The sequence below is a fragment of the Schistocerca nitens genome, chromosome 5 (genome assembly GCF_023898315.1).
Source record: "Schistocerca nitens isolate TAMUIC-IGC-003100 chromosome 5, iqSchNite1.1, whole genome shotgun sequence".
Lineage (NCBI taxonomy): Eukaryota > Metazoa > Arthropoda > Insecta > Orthoptera > Acrididae > Schistocerca > Schistocerca nitens.
The window spans coordinates 813272548-813296376 of record NC_064618.1 but is presented as its reverse complement, the minus strand read 5'-3'; the positions used below and the strand labels follow the sequence as shown (position 1 = coordinate 813296376).

Here is a 23829-nt window from a genome sequence, read left to right as displayed (position 1 = left end):
CTGTCTTCATAATTCCTGATGTTGATTTTCCAACGAAATACACATAATAACAAACAACATGCGACACTGATTAGCTGTTACGCTGTAACAACTTGCAACATAACGTAACTAATGGCCCCATATCCTTTCATTTTATATTTGATTACAGCAAAAATTTTAACAAATTACCTCTGTTTACAGCAAAAATTGTGATAAATTACCCCAGATTACAATCAAATTGTAACAAATTGTCCCATGCTGCAGCAAAAATTGTAACAAATTGACTCATATGACAACAAAAACAGTGCAATGCTAGAAGAATTCAAGATAAAATTGTTTAACATTTTGATTTCTCCTAGCGCCTTGATGCATCAGAGCTATTTAGCGAGGGAGTTCTGTCGCTGGCGGGCGCTGCAATGTAATCCATACTATTTTATAATTCGTTTCTGATGAAACAGATTTTGCAACTGTGTTAGAAACTGTGGAGTGGATCAAAGGTCATGGTGCTACATCGAAGTGGACAAAATGTATCAGCACCACAGATACGAGGAGTTCCAATACATAAAATACTTTTTTCAAGAACCAGGTTGTATTCAGGATTCCATACACTGTATTATTAGAAAACCTTATTTTTCAACAAAGTCTCCGTTGAATGCAACAGCCCGACCCTGCATTACTTGGAGAGCCTGTGTGCCTGTATGGCACCACTCTGCTGATCGACATCTTGCTGCATTAATACCCTCATCGTCATCCATGTACTGCTTCCTGCACAATGCGACCTTCATTGGGCCAGACGGATTGAAGTGAGAAGGTAGGAGATCTGGACTGTAGGGTGGATGAGGGAGGGCACACACCTTTGAGTATCCCAACTGGTGGACAAGTGTGTCAGCTCTATCAACAAAGACGTCCAGCTGTGTGGCTAGGTCTTTGACTGTGATCTGTCAGTCTCCTCCAATGAGAATGTCTGCACGTTCCAGCACTGCAGGAGTGACAGCTGTGTGCCGCTGGCCAGCACTGGACGGGTTTGCGCGATTTTGTTGCGATGATGACAGATGCCTCACCCAACGACTCACCGTGCTTTTGTTCACTGTCAGGTGTCCGCCTATGAACATCTGCAGTGGTCTAGTTTTCCGCCAAAATAAACTCCATCACAGCCCTCTGCTTGCAGTGTACCTTCATTACAGACGCCGTTTTCAAAGCTAAGCATAGCACCACCAACTGTAGGTACGTTATGAAACTATAGGGGCTGAAGTGGGAATATTCCGAAACGTCGCATAACAAATTGCACATTTTTCCGACCGAAACTGGCAGAGGAAACGAAGTGCTGACTTACTGGACGTCCGCCGTATTAGCGACGTTTCACTGCTATCCACATCGATGAATGGGAGGCGCTACTAAAGATTCGCGCCCTCTCTCAGCACCGCTGCAACATCGCACGGAGTTCGATGTAAAGCCGAGCATGGACTCGTTCTGTCCGGTTTCTGACGTCCCACGAAGAAGTCAATACCGTCTAGTGATGACACCAGCGCTATTCAAGACTGAGACGGAACTGTACTTTTGTAAATGTTGAGCTTCTACTTCAAGAAAAGAAATGGTTCAAATGGCTCTGAGCACTATGGGACTCAACTGCTGTGGTCATAAGTCCCCTAGAACTTAGAACTATTTAAACCTAACTAACGTAAGGACATCACACACATCCATGCCCGAGGCAGGATTCGAACCTGCGACCGTAGCGGTCGTGCGGTTCCAGACTGTATCGCCTTTAACCGCTCGGCCACTCCGGCCAGCCTACTTCAAGAGAAAAGTTTGTTATTGGGTACAACAAGTGGTGCTTTACTGTTCAAAGACGCTTATAAATATTCGATACACTCATTTGGCAATGGACTGTATAAAGTTAAGTAAATCCTTTCATCATTCTTGTAATTATGTGAACTAATGTTTTGTATGTTGTAGTTCTGATTAGCAATCACCCACAGCAATCAAAGAACCCACAGCTATGATTGGATGATTGCAGTTTCATCAGGTCATAACACAGAATGTTACTCTCCTTCTTTTATCAGTTGTACTTTGCAACTTTTTTGAATCTTGCATTTCGTCTTCTTAATCGTATAACTGCGATCATCCCCAAATACAGTTTGCACATGCTGTGTTTATATAAACCAAACGATTTCTCCAATGTCTTCAGTCAACTAACACACTGAAATACCCTCATCTACTAACCATCCAACAGAAAGCCCGCAATAGACTACACTACTAACAGGCTGAACTTGGGGATTACATCCATCCACTATTCTCCACATCTACAAAGCCTGTGCACCTCCATCCTTTCCTATGTAAATATTGCATGGATTTCCACACAGCCAAAGTTCTATAACTCCCTCAAAATACTTGAACGCTATGTCTCGCTTTCTGCATCCGTTTACCTTCCTCCACGTGGAGCCTCCATCATCTCATCAAATTTCCACCACTCCTCATCCACACAGAAAACCTCCACATCTCCTAAAACGTCTATAAACTAGCTTCCAATAACACCTCTGTCTCTCTGCTAATCAATATCCCCTGATATTCTGCCACTCCTTTAAAAGCGCATCCCACCATACATACACCTACACACACTCTATCTTCTATCCAAACGCAACTTCAACCAACTCCCTCTCCTAGACAATGAGATCTGCCCTGGTATTTATCCCTGTAAACAATTTTGCTCTACCCCATCCAACTCTCTCCAAATCAGAGCTTTTTTTCTCTGTCTGTCTCCATCCATTCGCATCCATTTCCTCTTGTAACCACTACCCTATACACGCACCAAACTCTTCCCAACCCTCCATGTTTCCCATGTTCTGTCTTCCCACTATCCAACCCAACACCTACCTTCATCTCCACAGTATTCTCTACTCCTCAACCGTAAGGAACATACACTCTCCTCCCGAAACACTTTTACTCCAACGCAGGTCCTCAAGATGTCAAGTGAAAGTGCAGTGCTTCAGCACTTTTTCATAGAAGAATTTCACCATTGTGTAGTGTGTTTTCATACTTAGATATTTTCGTTTTTTAGCTGTCCATCTTTCAATTTTTAATTTAAAATCGTAAATCAGTGCCCATCTTTCTTTTTTCTCATTCCTGTTATATTTTTAAAAATGCCCTTGGCTACAGAGTGCAGTATTTTACTGCTGACTGCCCACCCCCTATCCATGTGTGGTGATGGGGATGAAATGACAACAAAGAAATTTTAAAATCCCGATAACTTCCCCTCAGAAATAACAAAAGCCTAGTCTGTTCTCTATGATGGACTCCTGATAAAGAAAATTTTCCAGCTGTCACCGTCTATGTTATCTCCATTACCACCATACCATATTGCCAGTCATTGCTGCAGTAATTTCTACCGCTCCTCGCTGCCTGTCGTTGCCTTTGCTGCTAGCCCTCACTGCCTGTCAACAACTTTGCAGCGAGACATCGCCGTCGCCACTGGTCGTCGTCAGTGATCAGCATCCCACATTCTCACTGCCACTCTTCGCCACTGCCAGCCCGTCACTACCGTTACATTGCCTGCTTACCACCATCGTCGCGGCACTCATCTCTTGATATATCAACCCCCATATACAACATCCACAATCATCTACTAAGACTTGTACCCGACGCCTACCTCCACTTATTCCTTTACGTCCTTCTATTTGTCCTCTCTTGCTCTTGCCACCTTTCCACCTTCTTACTACTCAGATGAATCAGTCTGTTTCCCCACTAACACACACTACTTCCCCAGACATAACTGACTCCTCATTTGCAGATGCAATCAGTTCTGTATGCACTGCAGTTGCACTACCACCACCGCTGCCACTGCCACCACCAGTTCCACCACCAACAATATAACTGCACCAGCCAGCAGCGATCATCAGTCATTACAGCTGTTCCACTGTCACCGCCATCAGCACTATATCTGGGTCCATAACAAGTAGCACCAGCCACACCGACTCCAGAACCTGCAAACCCGTACTAACCTTATATGCTGCTGCTGTTACCATACTCGCCACAAATGTATCACTTCCAAGCACACCAGCGCATATATAAGAAAAGGGAAAGCCATACAAACTCATACCCCACTCCACAGTTAGTGTCCTCCAAAACCCCATACTCAAACGATCACCACTAGTACAGATACCCCTCCTGTCTCTGACATCCAGTAATCCCCAAACCAAACCTACAACCAGAACCTATGGAGTCCTTTCCCATCCCATACTCAACATATTCTCCAACACATTGCTTCATCCTATCACATCCTGATGTCAGTTTCCTTGGTCCTTAGTTACTAGCCCTTAAAATAAAGAAGTACTTTCCGAACGTCAATATACCATAAATGATAAGCCACAAAGACTCCATAATCATCAAGTCATCAGATCCTGATTTTAGACTCACCTACTTCTAAGATTGTATTCCATTATCTTCAGTTCACTTGTCTCCCTGCTCTCACTTAGTCGACAATGACCTAGACAACATCAAACCCTTCCCCACTGTCCACGAAGTCTTACTGCTTTGATTAAGGCATTGACTCTGAGATCATTGTGGGGGAAGATGAGCAGGAGCTAAATTCATATCTTGACTCAAAAATCCGAGAATTCGTTCTAATTCACCGTCATTCTGATCCTACATTTCCCAACTGTTTCTTTCCTGAAGATCTCTCTACCATAGGGCTCCTCCTTCAGAATGGAGTTTTCATCTATCACAGTAAACATAAAGTTCGGCCTTTCTAATAAATCTCAAGATCACTGTTACCAAAAATGCATCACTATAGTGATCTTTTAACTCCCATTTTATGTGTCTCCACTGAAACCCAATCACCTGTACCAACACTGTCATACCCTTCTGTACAGCCCAAGCCCTATCGACGAAACCTGAACTAACCATCCTGATCCATCCTACCGATACATTACTACAATCTCCCTACGCCATGCTCCTACCACTGAAGACATCATCCACTTTGTCACCATTGTCCTTCAAAAAATCCCATTTCAGCGTTCAAGTATCATGTATCAAGTGACACTTGCAGCCCATTTTGTATTTCATTTACATACCACTGCCACATACTCCCAAACCCATTCCCAATTCCTTTTTTCCCGAGTACACACACTACCCTAAGACTTTCCCAGTCCCCCTAGAGCAGTACGTCTAACCCCATAGCACCGAAACGCACACCACAGCATAGTCAGCTCCTTCCCATCACTGTAGCATTCACCAAACCACACTGAACGATTTTTTTCACCTACTCCACAACCTCAACATCAACTATCTATCCTCATCCACTGTTCATTATTCTCTGTGATCTTGCCAGTCTACCAATTAGATGGAGCTGGTCAACAAGCAGAATGACATGAGCTTCATCTTCTGAAACTGGCCACTCTGTGCAGTTCGCCATATAATGTCAGCTTCAACACATCAGCATCCCCACGTTATTTTCGATAATGTTACATTTGTTCCAATTTCCATGTTTAGTAATACTCTTGTTAAATTCTTAAAAACTGTAGGCTAAAGAACGCTAGATCACTACTACCAGCCCACCCCCACATGGGAGAATGAAATGACTATAACGAAAGGAAAACTAAATACGTTTGTGGAACGGCTGTGCATTTAGAGTGGCTGTAGCCACTCTTTAGCGCTAAGTAGATGACTACCACCATATTTCTCGGCTGCTAGATTGGTTAGTGCGCCCCCCACCCCAATGGTTATATTAACAGCTGCAGCCCCAGAGGTGTGGTGGTAACATATTACTTTTTCGTGGCTGCAGCTTCGATGGGTGCAGTAACGCATATCTGGAAACAGTAGATTTTCCCAAAATTTTCTGAGAAAGTAGGCAGTGGGCTGAAAATAAGGTCCCAGGAAATAAGAAGGTAACAGGCTAAAAATTTAATTGAAATCTGTATTCATGTCAGAAAAAGAGTATGTCACGGGCTAAAAATAGCACTGTCCCACGAAATAATTCGGTCATGGGGTAAAAATATCAGGCGGTGCGTCCACCAGTCCTGGGACAACCACACCTACACTTAAAAATAGAATTCAAAGTAAATCAGGTGGCGGCTGTTTCAGGACTGGTGTGAGCATACTCTTCACACCTTCTTGTACAAGCAACTGCGTTACGATCACATCTGCAGTTTTCACTTTACATCCTCCGGCTCACTAATTTTTGAACGATTGTAATGTAAGAGATCCAAGAATGTCTTCTTTCAGAAGCTAATACTGGCACTGTTGCATCATTTCTATGGGTTCTTGGACATGTTTGCATGTCAGGGAATGAAGCTGATGACGTTGCTCCGAAGATTGCAACTCAGCTACAAAGACCCTTCAGTAAATCTTCCCATTACATGATCTCAGCATTGCTCTATACACGCACTTCTTATCGCTCTGGCATGAACATTATTCACTTATTCGTGCGAACAAGCAAGCCGAACAAGCCTACCCTTCGGCTTGGGCGACTCCCACTAACCCATCTCATTGGGAGGAAATAATTTTTATTGGACTACACAGTCATTCCCGCCATCATCGTGTGTTAAGAGGGGAACACGCTCGATTTTTCTCTGACTGTAGGGAATCACTCTGGGTGCACCACATTCTAAGCCTTTGAAAGTTTCCTAACCCTTAACCGTTGATGTTTGTTGGTCCCGATATTGTAGCAGATACAGCGTAGGCTGTAGAACCTGTTCTCGTTTTTAATCGCTGTAAAGATATGCCCAAGAAGAAATATGTTTAGACTGTGGTCACCATTTGCCCTAGAAGATCATAATAAAGGAGGGCAAATGTAATGCTTCATTTTAGCACAGTCCTACTGTGTGTTGGCGCTTTTTAAATAACGTTCCAGGCACACTGTATTCATTATAGCTTCTGCAAACCTCGTAATTTTGCCTAATCTCTAATGTGTCAACTAACTTCAAGAAACTGGGATTGCTTAGTATAAAAAATGGCCCACTGTATGTCGTGATTTTGCCGCTTATTACTTCAGCTGTTGGTTTTGGGTCCAAAAAAGAAGGAATCTGCATATTATGTCACTTTCATGCAATACATTTCATGTCTGATGTGGGCGCTGACAAGAAACCATTCACTACCAGAATGAGATTTTCACTCTGCAGCGGAGTGTGCACTGATATGAAACTTCCTGGCAGATTAAAAGTGTGTGCCGGACCGAGTCTCGAACTCGGGACCTTTGCCTTTCGCGGGCAAGTGCTCTACCAACTGAGCTACCCAAGTACGACTCACTCCCCGTCCTCACAACCGTATTTCTGCCAGTATCTCGTCTCCTACCTTCCAAAGTTTACAGAAGCTCTCCCGCCAACCTTGCAGAACTAGCACTCCTGAAAGAAAGGATATTGCGGAGACATGGCTTAGCCCCAGCCTGGAGGATGTTTCCAGAATGAGATTTTCACTCTTAGAGTGGAGCACTTGCCCGCGAAAGGCAAAGGTCCCGAGTTCGAGTCTCGGTCCGGAACACAGTTTTAATCTGCCAGGTACTTTCATTCACTACCAGTTCACCTCTTTGGACTTCTTTCAAACCTGCAACAGCCACCGACCACCCATCCATAAGTGGCCTTAGACTGTGCACTTGGTACATGTCACTGTGTGAGCTGTAGTCGGAAGACTACCTATTTATTTCGACCTAATAGGCTGTACTGAGTTCATGTAATTTGTTCTAACTAACTAACTTAGCTGAGTTCTTTCGGACCTTTGGACAGTATAAGGTTGTTACCTGCCAGAGAAATCAACTTGCGAGGCGGTAACGGTGGTGACGACGAGGACGACCAGCTCGGCAGACAGCCAGCGGCTGACCAGTTTGGGCACAGCCAGCTGGTAGATCACGAGCACCGAGATGGTGATGAGTGCGGTGGCAATGGCCGGCAACCTGGGAGGCAGGCTGCCCGAGAACAGGTCCCCGTAGGTGTAGACGAGGCGCAGCAGGCCGTGGTGCTTGGGCGCGTCGCGCGCCACGCCCAGCGCCTCCAGCAGCTGCGAGGTGAAGACGTGCACTGCTGCGCCCGTGGTGATGGCGCTCACCAGCGTCTCGCTCAGCACGCGGCACACCGCACCCAGCCGCAGCACCCACAGAGCCAGCAGCAGCAGGCCGCACCACAGCGACACCATGCTCACCACCTCCTCGGGAGTCACACCGTCCCCCGCGTGCTCCGACACGATCTGCGCCATCCCCACTACTACTCGAACCGATACCAAACCCGCAGACAGCACAGTAGAAAATGTACGATAATTCTCGTACCACAGAAGGAAGGCAAGGCACAATAGACAGAAGGACAGTGATCCGTAGTCGCGTCCGTTTCTACGAAATGCGCGCCAGGTGGAGTGCTTTCGTTTCGCGTCTAGTGTTTGCGGTGGCGCTTTCGGTTTGGAGCGCTGTTTGGATCGCTACTGCCTTCTGCCGGGAGGTGGAGCAAGTTTACGGTCGCGTGATGATCGGAGAGTACGTATAGGCTGTCGGTAAACTGAAGAGCGAGCTAGCGAGTCCCCACTCTGCCAACCCAGCTACGTCACAGGGCGCTTCTACAGGCCGTTTCACAACGCAGTACCGGCCCTGCCGCGGTGCGCGATTTAAATCTGTGGCGACGCCGTGTACAGATACGTCTCTGCTGCGTTCATTTTTAGACAAGTGTATTAAGACCATAAGGAATACAAAAAACGATACCTTCTTCCGAAATACAATATTATAGAGTAAATAATATTAAGATAAGAATGGAAGTCCGGATTATACCACAAACATAGAACCGAATGCCTGTTCATGTGAATGTATTGTATATTCCTCTATTGCTATTCGTAAAACGAACCCCATATAATGCAATAAATCTGTAGAATTTGAGGCTTGTTCTTACTTTGTGTTTCTACTAAAAGGTAGATATTTTCTTTGAAGGACTGCATTGAAACTTAACAATTTTTGCAACACAAAGAGTGTTTAAAAAGTAAGCAGAAATTTATAATTTTGCGTGTTGTATTAGTCCGATTTTCACTACTCTTTGGCACTATCTTCGTAAACGTGTCTCAAAAGCATGTGTACAATGTTATGCATATTGGCTTGTCAGCTGTCAAAAAGGTTACATGTGTTTTGGTAGCATCAACGATTATTTGTTTTGTATAAAAATAGATTAGAGAATCTGTACTAAATTTTGTTATAGGAATGGAATGAAGTGTATGAAATTTTTAGAAATTTTAAATATTGCTTTTCGTGAGCCGGTTATAAGTGAACCAACGGCATACAAGTGGTATAAACATTTCAAAGCACGCCTTAAAGGACAGCGGTTTTACAAGCATGGATGAGATTAAAAATGCACCGTTAAGAGACTTATGAACTACCCCGAAGAAACAGTTCCTAAAGAATTTCCGAAATTGGAAGAAGAACTGGCGCAAGTGTATAGTATGTAATGGGGAATATTTTGAAGAGGATAACATAGCTGTAGATTAACAAATAAAGTTCTTACCAAAAAATAAAAATTAATACGTGAACGCATCTCGTATGTCAAGCTTTTTGAATTCCAGAATCTACGTACATGTTTCGAAGAAAACTTCAGCAGTGTTTAGAATCGGTATTGCGCACAAATTTCAAGCAATATGTCTCAGAATCAGGTGAAGAGTGACCGAGATAGAGATTTAGTGTTCCATAAGCATCAGAGATTTTACGTGATTTAGAACCTGTCTATAACGATCGGTTTCCTCCCAAGATTATTAGTATTCCTTCGTGACAATTCCACTAAACCATGCGGCTTATTTTCGCGTTCCTTCCTTATGCGTCCTATTGGACGCCGCTGACGTTTGCATAAATTGCAGCCCTTTCATTGGGACTGGTAACATTAGCCAACAGTTCTTTTTGGGTCGCCTCTTTAATACACGATGTAATAACATTAGAGACGATCGAACGCTCGTTACTCAGCAAGTACCTCCTCTTCCTCGTATTCTGCACATTTCCTTGCAATCCTAGACGATTATCCATCACTTCCGGAAATCGAAGTGTTTCAGTAAGTATACAAAGTTAACTGACTGACACTGGCAACTAAGATCATACGAACAGAAACGACGTATATCACAGCACGCCGATCTACACCTCTAGACAGGTAACGGGCAACAGATTTTGGGTGCCCCTGTAGGCCGGTGGCAGCGTTCTTCCGGGAAAGGCCACTTCCCCCACCAACAGACTACACTGGGCTGTGACCGATAGAGGTGGTCGTGCGAGCGGGGCCCTGTTGTTGGCGGTCGTCAACTGCTCGCCACGTGCTTTGGCCGACCTCTTGGCTGACAGGGGCTAAGTCTGTCTTACTCACATGTGCATGGCTTATGAAGCTCAGAAGCCGTGGTGCAGGAGATCAGCGCGTGGGACCGTATGTCTTCTATCGGCCGGTGAAACCACTGGCAGCGGATGGCTCTGACGAGCATTTGGAAGTGCAACGTGTTCCCGGCGCTGTGGTGGAGTGTGAGAAGTTCAGCACAGTTTTTATGTAACAGAGTTATATACACTCCTGGAAATGGAAAAAAGAACACATTGACACCGGTGTGTCAGACCCACCATACTTGCTCCGGATACTGCGAGAGGGCTGTACAAGCAATGATCACACGCACGGCACAGCGGACACACCAGTACCCGCGGTGTTGGCCGTCGAATGGCGCTAGCTGCGCAGCATTTCTGCACCGCCGCCGTCAGTGTCAGCCAGTTTGCCGTGGCATACGGAGCTCCATCGCAGTCTTTAACACTGGTAGCATGCCGCGACAGCGTGGACGTGAACCGTATGTGCAGTTGACGGACTTTGAGCGAGGGCGTATAGTGGGCATGCGGGAGGCCGGGTGGACGTACCGCCGAATTGCTCAACACGTGGGGCGTGAGGTCTCCACAGTACATCGATGTTGTCGCCAGTGGTCGGCGGAAGGTGCACGTGCCCGTCGACCTGGGAGCGGACCGCAGCGACGCACGGATGCACGCCAAGACCGTAGGATCCTACGCAGTGCCGTAGGGGACCGCACCGCCACTTCCCAGCAAATTAGGGACACTGTTGCTCCTGGGGTATCGGCGAGGACCATTCGCAACCGTCTCCATGAAGCTGGGCTACGGTCCCGCACACCGTTAGGCCGTCTTCCGCTCACGCCCCAACATCGTGCAGCCCGCCTCCAGTGGTGTCGCGACAGGCGTGAATGGAGGGACGAATGGAGACGTGTCGTCTTCAGCGATGAGAGTCGCTTCTGCCTTGGTGCCAATGATGGTCGTATGCGTGTTTGGCGCCGTGCAGGTGAGCGCCACAATCAGGACTGCATACGACCGAGGCACACAGGGCCAACACCCGGCATCATGGTGTGGGGAGCGATCTCCTAACACTGGCCGTACACCATTGGTGATCGTCGAGGGGACACTGAATAGTGCACGGTACATCCAAACCGTCATCGAACCCATCGTTCTACCATTCCTAGACCGGCAAGGGAACTTGCTGTTCCAACAGGACAATGCACGTCCGCATGTATCCCGTGCCACCCAACGTGCTCTAGAAGGTGTAAGTCAACTACCCTGGCCAGCAAGATCTCCGGATCTGTCCCCCATTGAGCATGTTTGGGACTGGATGAAGCGTCGTCTCACGCGGTCTGCACGTCCAGCACGAACGCTGGTCCAACTGAGGCGCCAGGTGGAAATGGCATGGCAAGCCGTTCCACAGGACTACATCCAGCATCTCTACGATCGTCTCCATGGGAGAATAGCAGCCTGCATTGCTGCGAAAGGTGGATATACACTGTACTAGTGCCGACATTGTGCATGCTCTGTTGCCTGTGTCTATGTGCCTGTGGTTCGGTCAGTGTGATCATGTGATGTATCTGACCCCAGGAATGTGTCAATAAAGTTTCCCCTTCCTGGGACAATGAATTCACGGTGTTCTTATTTCAATTTCCAGGAGTGTATGTAAAGGGGTTTTTCAAGTTCTAGTGAAATGTATGAGTTTCTTCACCAGTGGTTTTGTTGGGGTCTTCCTACCACAGTTTTCGTTTGCCTGTCCGCGGGAATGTGGTAATTGCTTCTTGGTTTGGCCGTTACATTCACACCTCGACTGGGTGATTTAGGGTCGGTGTCGCGTGTCTCTGTGGTTCGGAGTCTGTGCAGGCACCGTCCTAGCTACATCTTCTTGGGTAACTCAGGGAGGTGGTGGCTTGTAATGGAAGTTTTAGGGCTGATCTGCTGTGATCCTGTAGACCACCAACAACTATTCCGCCTATTGTGATTTGGCCCCATTTACAAGTGTCACTCCCTCACCGAGCTAAGGAAATTTTTTTGGGGAACTGCCTTTAATGTGAAGGTTTGTGTGCTGGCTTATTCACTTTTATCTCGTATCAGCTGACAAGTGTAATATGAGTTATTTAACTGGCGAGAGACAACTATTTTAGCTTTAGTACAAACTAGCTACTTAAAGGTGTTTTTTTAAAGTAATTGTTCTCTTATAGATATCATCATCATCAGTTATCTGCTATATTAGCAGGTCCTTTGCCTCTCCATTTTCTGCGATCCATTGCTTCCTTCTTAAGGGTGCTGAATGTTGTACCGTCCATCTGTCATCCAGTATCAGGAATCTCTTCCTTCCTCGCTTCCTTTTCCCTTCTACATAACCTTCTAAAACTGTCTTTATCAGTCCGTCATTCTTTCTTAATATATGCCAAATCCAATTTCTGTTTCTTCTCTTTATTACATCTAGTAACTGGTTTTTCTCTCCCACTCTTCTCAGTACCGCTTCATTTTTTACTCTGTCCATCAAACTTATTCTTTCCATCTTCCGCCATGTCCAGATCTCAAAAGCCTCCAGCCTTTCTCTGTCTTTTTTCCTCATAGTCCATGTTTCAGCACCACATAGAAGAACACTCTATACAAGACATTATATGAGTCTCTTTCTGAGTTCTCTGTCCAGACCACTGCAGAAGATTCTCCTTTTCTTATAAAACGCCTCTTTTGCCATTGCTATACTTGTTTCAATTTCTGTGGTGCACTTCCAGGCGGTGTCTATCCTGCTTCCAAGATACTTAAAATTTTGCACCTGTTCTAGTGTTTCTCCATTCAGTATAATTTTTTATTTCCTTACTTCCTCCTAGTGCCAATACTTTTGTTTTATTTGTGTTAATTTTCATTCCATATTTTTTCCGTTAGTTGCAATGATGTCCACCAAATCCTGTAATTCTTTTTCCCCTGTGGCTAGAAGGACCATGTCATCACCAAATCTCAAAAACCCTACTCTTCTTCCTCCAATTTCTACTCCTTTGTCATCTAATGAGCATTGGTCAATCATATTTTCCAAGTAGAGGTTGAAAAGAGTAGGTGATAAACAGCATCCTTGTCTTACTCCTTTTCCTAGTCTGATCCAGTTTGTACTTTCTCCTCTCACTTTAACTGAAACTTTTTGATTAAGATATAATGAGTTTATAAGTCTTCTGGTTTTCCAGTCCACTCTCTTTTCCCTCATTATAGTCGCCAGCTTGTCCCAAACTACATTGTCAAATGCCTTTTCTAGATCGATGAAGCACATATATAGGTCTCTTCCTTTTTCAATAAACCTTATAGATATATCCTTATATAAGTTTAAAATCTTATTATTGGGAAGTTGTTAACGTCGTACCTTGCAATATCTTTTACACAGAGAAAATTTGCCAGCTATTTAAAATAGTTTTTTTTAATTGTTGTCTTAAAATCTTACCATTGGGAAACTGCTAACGTCATACCTGGCAATCTCCTTTTCGTAAAGAAAATTTGTCAGCTACTCGAACTTTTTTTTTTAATGCCAGGCTTAAAAATTTCTTATTGAGAAAGCCTTTAAAATAAAAGATAACCTTAACAGTGTGTTATTTCACCAGCACCTCCTGGCCCCTACTTCCACGATAACGTTTTTGGAATAACATGTGTACTTGACTTGTTTGTGAACCGCCCTAATTAATGGTTCAGAGTAATATTTAAGAAGCAGAGTATCACAGGAAAAGAAGGTGCGAAAGAAGACATATTGATGGCTGTGCCAATAGGTGTTATTCCTTTCGTGACTCCAACTTACATCATGTGCGTACCATCTGCTGAAGACGACCACTTCGTAACTTCTAAAACGATCATATAACTGGCTGTGCAACAAGTGGAAGCCACTTTGCCGAATTAGTACGTCACTGAGCACAGACGACTGTGCCAACACTCTGCATGGTGCTTCAGCTCCACATACAGAGATAATGGTCGGGCATCAGGTAGGAAAACTAATTTTACATCTCAGACCTGATTTCACATACACAAAAACTTTGCATGTGTTTCAGTACTACAACTTGACGTTCCTAAAACACTTATGACGATAACAGAGACACTTCACGGTATTTTTCTCCATGCTAGTGCACTTTATAAAGTACGTTTCGGCTCCATCGAATTTCACATTCGTATTTTACGTGTACAGGTAGGGTAACTTTGAAACTGTGTCTGGGAAACGGATAAAGGCATCAAGAAAATTTTCAAGGCTATTCGATATTGGGATCCTAGGAACGTATTGGAGAAATTTAAGCAATTTTCAGTGGATAGCCCTCTTGGAAAAGGTGGCTGGTTTTTGTTACGAAAATATGGCAAGAACCGCTTTTTTGGGGTCTTCTAAGGAACCGCGCATGAACTAAGTAATATTTTGGAAAACGAGAAGTTGGGTGCTTCTAGGTAAATGCTTAGAAAATATACCTTTGAAATTTGAACAATCTGCTGCAGTTATTTATTGTTTACATTTCGTCTCACACCGCATTTCACGTGCGTGTTTTACGTGTATAAGTATGGCGGATTTGAATCTCTGTCTCGGAAACCGATAGAGATATCAGGAAATTTTTCAACGTTGTTCGTGAGCAGAATATTAGGAACATATTGTAAACTGCACTCATTTGCTATGCATTGCCATGGCCGTTCTTTGGTACTTAAAAACTGTAAGAAAACACCATTTTTGTGTTCTCTAAGGAACCGACTACGAGCTAATAACTTTGAACCTCTGTACCTCGGAAACAGATATAAAGAAAATTTTCAAGGCGTTCCGAAATTGGGATAAAAAATACAGCCATTTGCTGCGCACAGCCGTCTTGAAATCTGCAGTTCGATTTTGGTACCCAAATACCATGCTTTTGGGGTGTTTCTCGATAGTGGATAAATATTTCTGAAACTGGGAACATGGTGCCTCTAGATAAGTACCTAGAAATATAACGTGAAAATCTGAGCAATTTCTTGCGCTAATATGTTATTTACATTTCGCGTCAGAGAGGAGTTTTCGTGCGTATTGTACGTCTATAAGCACAGCAACTTTAAATACAAATAGCAAGCGGATAAAGACATCAAGAAAGTTTTAGATGTTCTTCGAAGTCAGGATCTTAGGAGTATGTCGTAAAAATTTGAGCCGTTTGCTGTCTATAGCCGCCTTGGAATCCGCAGGTTTGTGCTCTTACAAAAGAACGGAAAAAACTTTTTGCTGTTTTCTGCGGAACGGCCCATGAATTAATGGTGCCTCCATAATCCCCTTAAGGCCCACAGTAACCACATCAAATACAACAAGAAACAACCAATTACCTCCATTTCCTTAACCAGGACTAAGTGTGTAATATTCATATTTTGACCGTATACTATAGGATAGTGACACTAAGACAATCCTTCTGTCGGGAGCACAAATGGTCCATAGCCAAAGGGATATTCAAAACATTTGACTATACTTGTCTACTACATAAGAGCCCCGAAAAAATCTGTTTTTATAAGCGGTGATTTGGAACATATTACACTACTGACCATTAAAATTGCTACACCATGAAGATGACGTGCTACAGACGCGAAATTTAACCGACAGGAAGAAGATGCTGTGATATGCAAATGATTAGCTTTTCAGAGTATTCACACAAGGTAAGCGCCGGTGGCGACACCTACAACTTGCTGACATGAGGAAAATTTCCAACCGATTTCTCATACAGAAACAGCAGTTGACCGGCGTTGCCTGGTGAAACGTTGTTGTGATGCCTCGTGTAAGGAGGAGAAATGCGTACCATCACGGTTCCGACTTTGATAAAGGTGGGATTGTAGCCTATCGCGATTGCGGTTTATCGTATCACGACATTACTGCTCGTGTTGGTCGAGATCCAATGACTGTTAGCAGAATATGGAATCGGTGGGTTCAGGAGGGTAATACGGAACGCCGTGCTGGATCCCAACGGCCTCGTATCGCTAGCAGTCGACATGACAGGCATCTTATCCGCATGGCTGTAACGGGTCGTGCAGCCACGTCTCCATCCCTGAGTCAACAGATGGGGACGTTTGCAAGACAACAACCATTTGCATGAACATTTCGACGACGTTTGCAGCAGCATGGACTATCAGCTCGGAGACCATGGCTACGGTTACCCTTGAGGCTGCATCACAGACAGGAGCGCCTGTGATGGTGTACTCAACGACGAACCTGAGTGCACGAATGGCAAAACGTCATTTTTTCGGATGAATCTAGGTTCTGTTTACAGTATCATGATGGTCGCATCCGTGTTTGGCGACATCGCAGTGAACGCACATTGGAAGCGTGTATTCGTCATCGCCATACTGGCGTATCACCCGTCGTGATGGTATGGGGTTCCATTGGTTACACACCTCGGTCACCTCTGGTTCGCATTGACGACACTTTGAACAGTGGACGTTACATTTCAGATGTGTTACGACCCGTGGCTCTACCCTTCATTCGATCCCTGCGAAACCCTACATTTCAGCAGGATAATGCACCACTGCATGTTGCAGGTCCTGTACGGGCCTTCCTGGATACAGAAAATGTTGGACTGCTGCCCTGGCCAGCACATTCTCCAGATCTCTCACCAATTGAAAACATCTGGGCAATGGAGTCCGGGCAACTGGCTCATCACAATACTGTGGTATCGTGTTGAAGCTGCATGGGCAGCTCTACCTGTACACGCCATCCAAGCTCTGTTTGATTCAATGACCAGGCGTATCAAGGCCGTTATTACGGCCAGAGGTGGTTGTTGTGGGTACTGATTTCTCAGTGGCAATCACCTGGCACGGGGGTGGAGGATATTAAAAAATCATTAACTGGCAGGCCTGTACTCATAAGCTGATAATCGCCCTCCGGCCGTGGTGGCCGAGTCGTTCCAGGCGCTTCAGTCCGCAACCACGCGGCTGCTACAGGCGCAGGTTCGAATCCTGCTTCGGTCATGGATGTGTGTGATATCTTTAGGTTAATTAGGTTTAAGTAGTTCTAAGTCTAGGGGAGTGATGACCTCAGATGTTAAGTCCCATAGTGTTTAGAGCCATTTGGGCTATTTGATAATCGCCGACGGAAGAAGACTGATGTGCGCATGACACCTAATTAGCATGGAAGAAAAAAGAATACCGCGAGTAGCATTCTCAGAATTCGTGGAGGGCAGAAGGACCGAGGAAGGCCACGGACGAGATAGAAGGATGACATCAACAGGGATACTAAGGGGATGGGCCCGAGAAAAGACGAAAGGAGTACGAAAGCCTGGAACAGATTTGATAGGTGGAGGAATGTAGAGAGGGCATACGGTCTCTCAGGCCAAAGAAGAAGGCAAGCATTACTATTAAACTGAACTGCGATAATCATCCCATCTGAAAACTGTAGCCGGTCGGTGTGGCCGTGCGGTTAAAGGCGCTTCAGTCTGGAACCGCGTGACCGCTACGGTCGCAGGTTCGAATCCTGCCTCGGGCATGGGTGTGTGTGATGTCCTTAGGTTAGTTAGGTTTAATTAGTTCTAAGTTCTAGGCGACTGATGACCTCAGAAGTTAAGCCGCATAGTGCTCAGAGCCATTTGAACCATTTTGAAAACTGTAAACTAGGAATTTTAGTCTTTTCTTCCTATGAACACTGATGATGAACGTTGGGAATGTGATACATTGAGTGTGATACATTGGTATTAGTTACATGAAAGCATTTAGTCACTGAGTGCCACGGACACGGACAAAAAACTGCGTAGAAAGATGCTTGAAAAAATGGTTCAAATGGCTCTAAACACTATGGGACTTAACATCTGAGGTCATTAGTCCCCTAGACTTAGGACTACTAAAACCTAACTAACCTAAGGATATCACACACATCCATACCCGAGGCAGGATTCGAACCTGTGACCGTAGCAGCAGTGCGGATCCGGATTGAAGCGCCTAGCACCGCTCGTCCACAGCAGCCGGCCATGCTTGAAACTGGGTACATTGCAACACAAGTGTAGTATGCACGAGCGCGTACTGACATGTGGCTGTGGAGTTAGGGTGCGACATAGAGCGCACAGCACAGTGAGGAACTTGGTCGCCGCATACCAGATGTGGCCGTAATGGATTTTTAGGCACCGACTCATGCGTATGAGCTGTACATGCGTGGTCCGCTGAGCAGACAGCAGCCGCAGACCAATAGCAGCAACCAGGCGTGACAGCGCTACAGCTGGTAGGAGGTGTGCGGAGAGGGGATGAGGTGAGCAGTCAGCCAACAGATGGAGCAACACGGAGTGCAGTTCTTGCTGTCTGCTACAACACTGAAGTTACTTCTCTTAAATGTGAAATGTGAAGGCGTATAGTAGTCTACTGAAAACCCATAAAACGAATATCTGAATACTGGAAATTATGTGAGATCCATTGAAAAATGAAGTAGGATTTGTTTGCAATTAGAAGATCGACTAGTTGATGATGGAAGCCAACGTTTCCGGTCCTGTGAAGAACGTCAAACCACCATCCTCCTATTTAAAATTAAGTATATGGCGACTGGCGGAAGAAGAATGGGTAGTTCGTCTTCTTCAGATCTGCAATGAGTGTCAAAAACTTGATGCGATCCTAACGATAATTAGATCCGCATGCGTACATTCTGTGGTTCATCTCATTTCCACTTACTTTGTACAGACGTCAAAGATAACCATTTCTGCCATTCTGTCAGAGGAACCGTTACCATTCTGTCACAAGGAAGAAGAAGGAGATATGCACCACCCGCTATCTTCCTACTGTATCTTCCAAGCCCACCAAAACAGCTTACTCCAGCAGCTTGTAAAATAGGAGCCCTCCCAACAGGTGCTCCTATTTTATTGCGTCATCAAGGTATTCAAATATTCGAAAACTTTTTTGATTTCAAGCGCGATAGTTACTTGCGTTTATAAACGTTTTTGTACTTCCTCTGGGTACATACACACTAAATTGAAGTTTATACTCCTTAATCTGTACTGAGTTTTTTTTATATTCTACACTACTGGCAGTTAAAATTGCTACAACACGACGATGACGTGCTACTGACGCGAAATTTAACCGAAGGGAAGAAGGTCCTGTGATATGCAAATGATTAGCTTTTCAGAGCATTCACACAAGGTTGGCGCCGGTGGCGACACCTACAACTTGCTGACATGAGGAAAGTTTCCAACCGATTTCTCACACACAAAAAGCAGTTGACCTGCGTTACCTGGTGAAACGTTGTTGTGATCCCTCGTGTAAGGAGGAGAAATGCGTACCATCACGTTTCCGACTTTGATAAAGGTCGGATTGTAGCCTTTCGCGATTGCTGTTTATCGTATCGCGACATTGCTGCTCGCGTTGGTCGAGATCCAATGACAATTCGCAGAATATGGAATCGGTGGGTTCAGGAGGGTAATACGGAACGCCGTGCTGGATCCCAACGGCCTCGTGTCACTAGCAGTAGAGATGACAGGCATCTTATCCGCATGGCTGTAACGGATCGTGCAGCCACGTCTCAATCCCTCAATCAACAGATGGGGACGTTTGCAAGACAACAACCACCTGCACGAACAGTTCGACGGCGTTTGCAAGCAGTATGGACCGTCAGCTCGAAGACCATGGGTGCGGTTACCCTTGACGCTGCATCAGAGACAGGAGCGCTTGCGATGGTGTACTCAACGACGAACCTGAGTGCACGAATGGCAAAACGTCATTTTTTCGGATGAATCTAGGTTCTGTTTACAGCGTCATGATGGTCGTGTCCGTATTTGGCGACATCGCGGTGAACGCACATTGGAAGCGTGTATTCGTCATCGCCATACTGGCGTATCACCCGTCGTGATGGTATGGGGTTCCATTGGTTACACACCTCGGTCACCTCTTGTTCGCATTGACGGCACTTTGAACACTGGACGTTACATTTCAGATGCGTTACGACCCGTGGCTCTACCTTTCATTCGATCCCTGCGAAATCCTACATTTCAGCAGGATAATGCACGACCGCATGTTGTAGATCCGTACGGGCCTTTCTGGATACAGAAAATGTTCTACTGCTACCCTGGCCAGCACATTCTCCAGATCTCTCACCAATTGAAAACGTCTGGTCAATAGTGGCCGACCAACTGGGTCGTCACAATACGCCAGTCACTACTCTTGATGAACTGTGGTATCGTGTTGAATCTGCATGGGCAGCTGTACCTGTACACGCCATCCAAGCTCTGTTCGACTCAGTGCCCAGGCGTATCAAGGCCGTTATTACGGCCAGAGGTGGTTGTTATGGGTGCTAATTACTCAGGATCTATGCACCCAAATTGCGTGAAAATGTAATCACATGTCAGTTCTAGTGTAATATATTTGTCCAATGAATACCCGTTTATCATCTGCAGTTTTTCTTGGTGTAGCAATTTTAATGGCCAGTAGTGTATTTTATGTCTAACTGGTTATCAAACCAAGATTCTCTATCTACACTTACTGCACCTACATCGTATTTGTATATTGTAAAATTATTTTATATCTTTATTCACAGTCTTTACACTGATGTGTCTCCATACACTCTTATGTTTGTACCAAGATGTTGGCAGTATGATTCAATAAAACCAAGACAAATATAAATCTTGAGTCCTGTTAGTAATTGGAAACTTAATTTCTCTTAAACTGAACTAAACAACTCGTGGAGAATGTACATTGCGCTAAAAAATTAAAGGATCACTTCTTTGCAAGCCCGTCATTTTCCTCAATTGCGACCCACATTTGTGAAACTTCACTCAAAAGTATCTGCAGCCTTCCTCTCTGGCGATGCAAAAGCGTTGCGACCTGCGAAGTCACTCTCTGACTCTGCGACGCTCGAGAGAGCTAGGTGTCAACACATTATCACACTGGCACCAAAATTCACCACAATTCCACCCAGCGTCACCGTGGACGTATCGCACGTATGGGAAGGTTGTCACACCCCCTCTCAACCACATCTCGCCTCTTGTCTCGATGCTTCTGCTATTGCAGTCGGAACCGCTATACCCAGTGTTGAAATCACACGGTTTTATTATGACTGGCTGCGGAAACCATTACGGACACACCACCGCTCAGAATCTGCATGAAAAGTGGCTCGGGGGATGCCATGGGCAGTGTAAATAAAACCTGCCCTTCCACTAGGACATCTCATTTGCACGTATTTCGTGGTCGTAAACGTTCACTTTGCATTGCTATGTGCAACAGAAGAATGTTCTTTGCAAACTTTGACACTATCGACATCCCCTCGCTCAGATGATTCACACCTTATGTAAGGACATCATGGGGCTACAACACCATCGAACGGGATCTAAACCTTTGAAGTGAATCGCGACTACTGAGTTTTCCCTGTTGTCACGGTGAAATCCCTAGGGACCGTTCAGAACCATTATACGGAATTTGAGCATGCTCAAAAGCAGCAATAGGTGTTTATACTTTATCAGCCCTCCTGTTTAGCGCACTCCTGTTGCGTGATCATGGGGAGGTGCCGACATTGAAAACGAACGAGTAAAACGGCGAATTGTCGTTCTAAGATTCCTCCGGTTCAGCTACACCCTTGGTGCCACTCGCACACCTTTGCTGAGTGCTACTAAAATGGATCTGTACAGAGACAACTTTTACCGATTACCAGGCAACCACGAGCTGACAAACCGCTGGATACCCTACAGTTAAGTGGCGTTACACTTTTGCTCTAGCGTCTGCTTGTAGACAAGCTGAATCGGACGGTTGCTGAAAAGATTGCCTGCGCACAGGTGCCGACGATAAGGTCAATGGGTGTCTCTGTACTGTCATTTTTTAAAGTGATCAATGATATGTGTATGCTTCGCACTGAGGGTGTTCCAAAACTGTGGGTTCTTAGAGGGATCCTTTGCCGGTTTATTCATACACATGTCAGTGTCGTAACCCCACCGTTGTGATATAGCCACAGAAAGGTGTAAAACAGGCCGAAAACAGATCACGTTCAAATTTCGCTGAATGGTTTTGAATGGTCCCTAGTAATTCCATCCTTTATACCAGAGTCAGTCTGAACATGTTCAATGGGATTGCATTCCCACGATGTCCTTAGAGAAGTGTTGAATCGTTTGGGGGTGTCACCAACGTCGAAGGTTTGATTGCCGAGAACGTCATTCTGTTGCACATCGCAATACAGAATGTTGTTTTCGACTGCGAAATGTGTGCAAATGAACGCCCCAAGAGAAGGGGCGGTTTCATTGACAACCTTTAGGTCGCCCGCTGAGGCGCTTTCGCGTCGATTCTAACAAGGGAACCTCCCCATCGCACCCCCCTCAGATTTAGTTATAAGTTGGCACACTGGATAGACCTTGAAAAACTGAACACAGATCAATCGAGAAAACAGGAAGAAATTGTGTGGAACTATGAAAAAAAATTAGTAAAATATACAAACTGAGTAGTCCATGTGAAGATAGGCAACATCAGGGAGACTGGAAGGCAAGGTGCTCCGTGGTCCCGTGGTTAGCGAGAGCAGCTGCGGAACGAGAGGTCCTAGGTTCAAATCTTCCTTCGAGTGAAAATTTTAATTTTTTATTTTCAGTTTATGTGACAAACTCTTACGTTTTCATCACTATTTTGGGAGTGATTATCACATCTACAAGAAAACCTAAATCGGGCAAGGTAGAAGAATCTTTTTACCCATTCGCTAAGTGTACATGTTAGGTGGGTCGACAACACATTCCTGTCATGTGACGCACATGCCGTCACCAGTGTCGTGTAGCATGTATCAGACGCGTTTTCCAGTGGAGGAATCGGTTGACCTATGACCTTGCGATCAAATGTTTTCGGTTCCCATTGGAGAGGCACGTTGTTTCGTCTACTAATCGCACGGTTTTGCGGTGCGGTCGCAAAACACAACACTAAACTTATTGCAGTGAACAGAAACGTCAATGAACGAACGGACAGATCATAACTTTGCGAAAATAAAGCAAGTAAAATTTCAGTCGAGGGAAGACTTGAACCAAGGACCTCTCGTTCTGCAGCTACTCACGCTAACGACGGGACCACGGCGCTGCTGAGCGCGCACTGTCCTTGATGTTGCCTATCTTGGGTATGGACTACTCAGTTTGTATATTTTACTAATTTTTTTCACGGTTCCACATAACTTCTTCCTGTTTTCTCGATTGGTCTGTGTTCAGTTTTTCAAGGCCTATCCACTGTGCCAACTTATAACTAAATCTGAGGGGGGTGCGATGGGGAGGTTCCCTTGTAAGAGATGGTGGGTCTGAAATCGTTTCTTCTGCCACGAATAGGAAAACCACGTGATTCCACGACCGGGTGTCGTGGTTATGACTTCCATTACAGAAGCGTCAAGAGAGGAGGCGAGAGTGATTAAATCGTGTGTATGACAACCTCCCCATCGTGTGACACGCTTAATAAGTCTTCGATGGGCAGTCTTTGAGCACTGATCATGCAGCCCGTACGTAGCTCCCTCTGATTTTCATCTCTTTCCTCACATATATCGGTGGCTATAAGGACAACATGTTGCCACAAACAATGAGCTGCAGACCAGCATAGAGATTTGGTGGAAAGCACAGGCGGTTGCCTTCCATGATGAGGGTATTGGAAAGTAGAAAAACGCTAACACAGATGTCTAAGTCGGAGCGGCGACTGTGCAGGGATGTTGCTGGAAGGTCGTGCGAAGA

At 45.2% G+C, this 23829-nt stretch overlaps 1 protein-coding gene across 1 annotated transcript in view; it reads right to left on the bottom strand.

Moving 5' to 3' along the window:
* LOC126260735 (solute carrier family 26 member 10-like) overlaps window positions 1-23829 on the bottom strand; it is a 143489-nt gene that overhangs the window by 92811 nt on the left and 26849 nt on the right. Inside the window, exon 4 of the mRNA XM_049958073.1 lies at window positions 7706-8148. Coding sequence (XP_049814030.1) covers window positions 7706-8148 — 443 coding nt within the window. The remainder of the gene's footprint in view (window positions 1-7705; window positions 8149-23829) is intronic.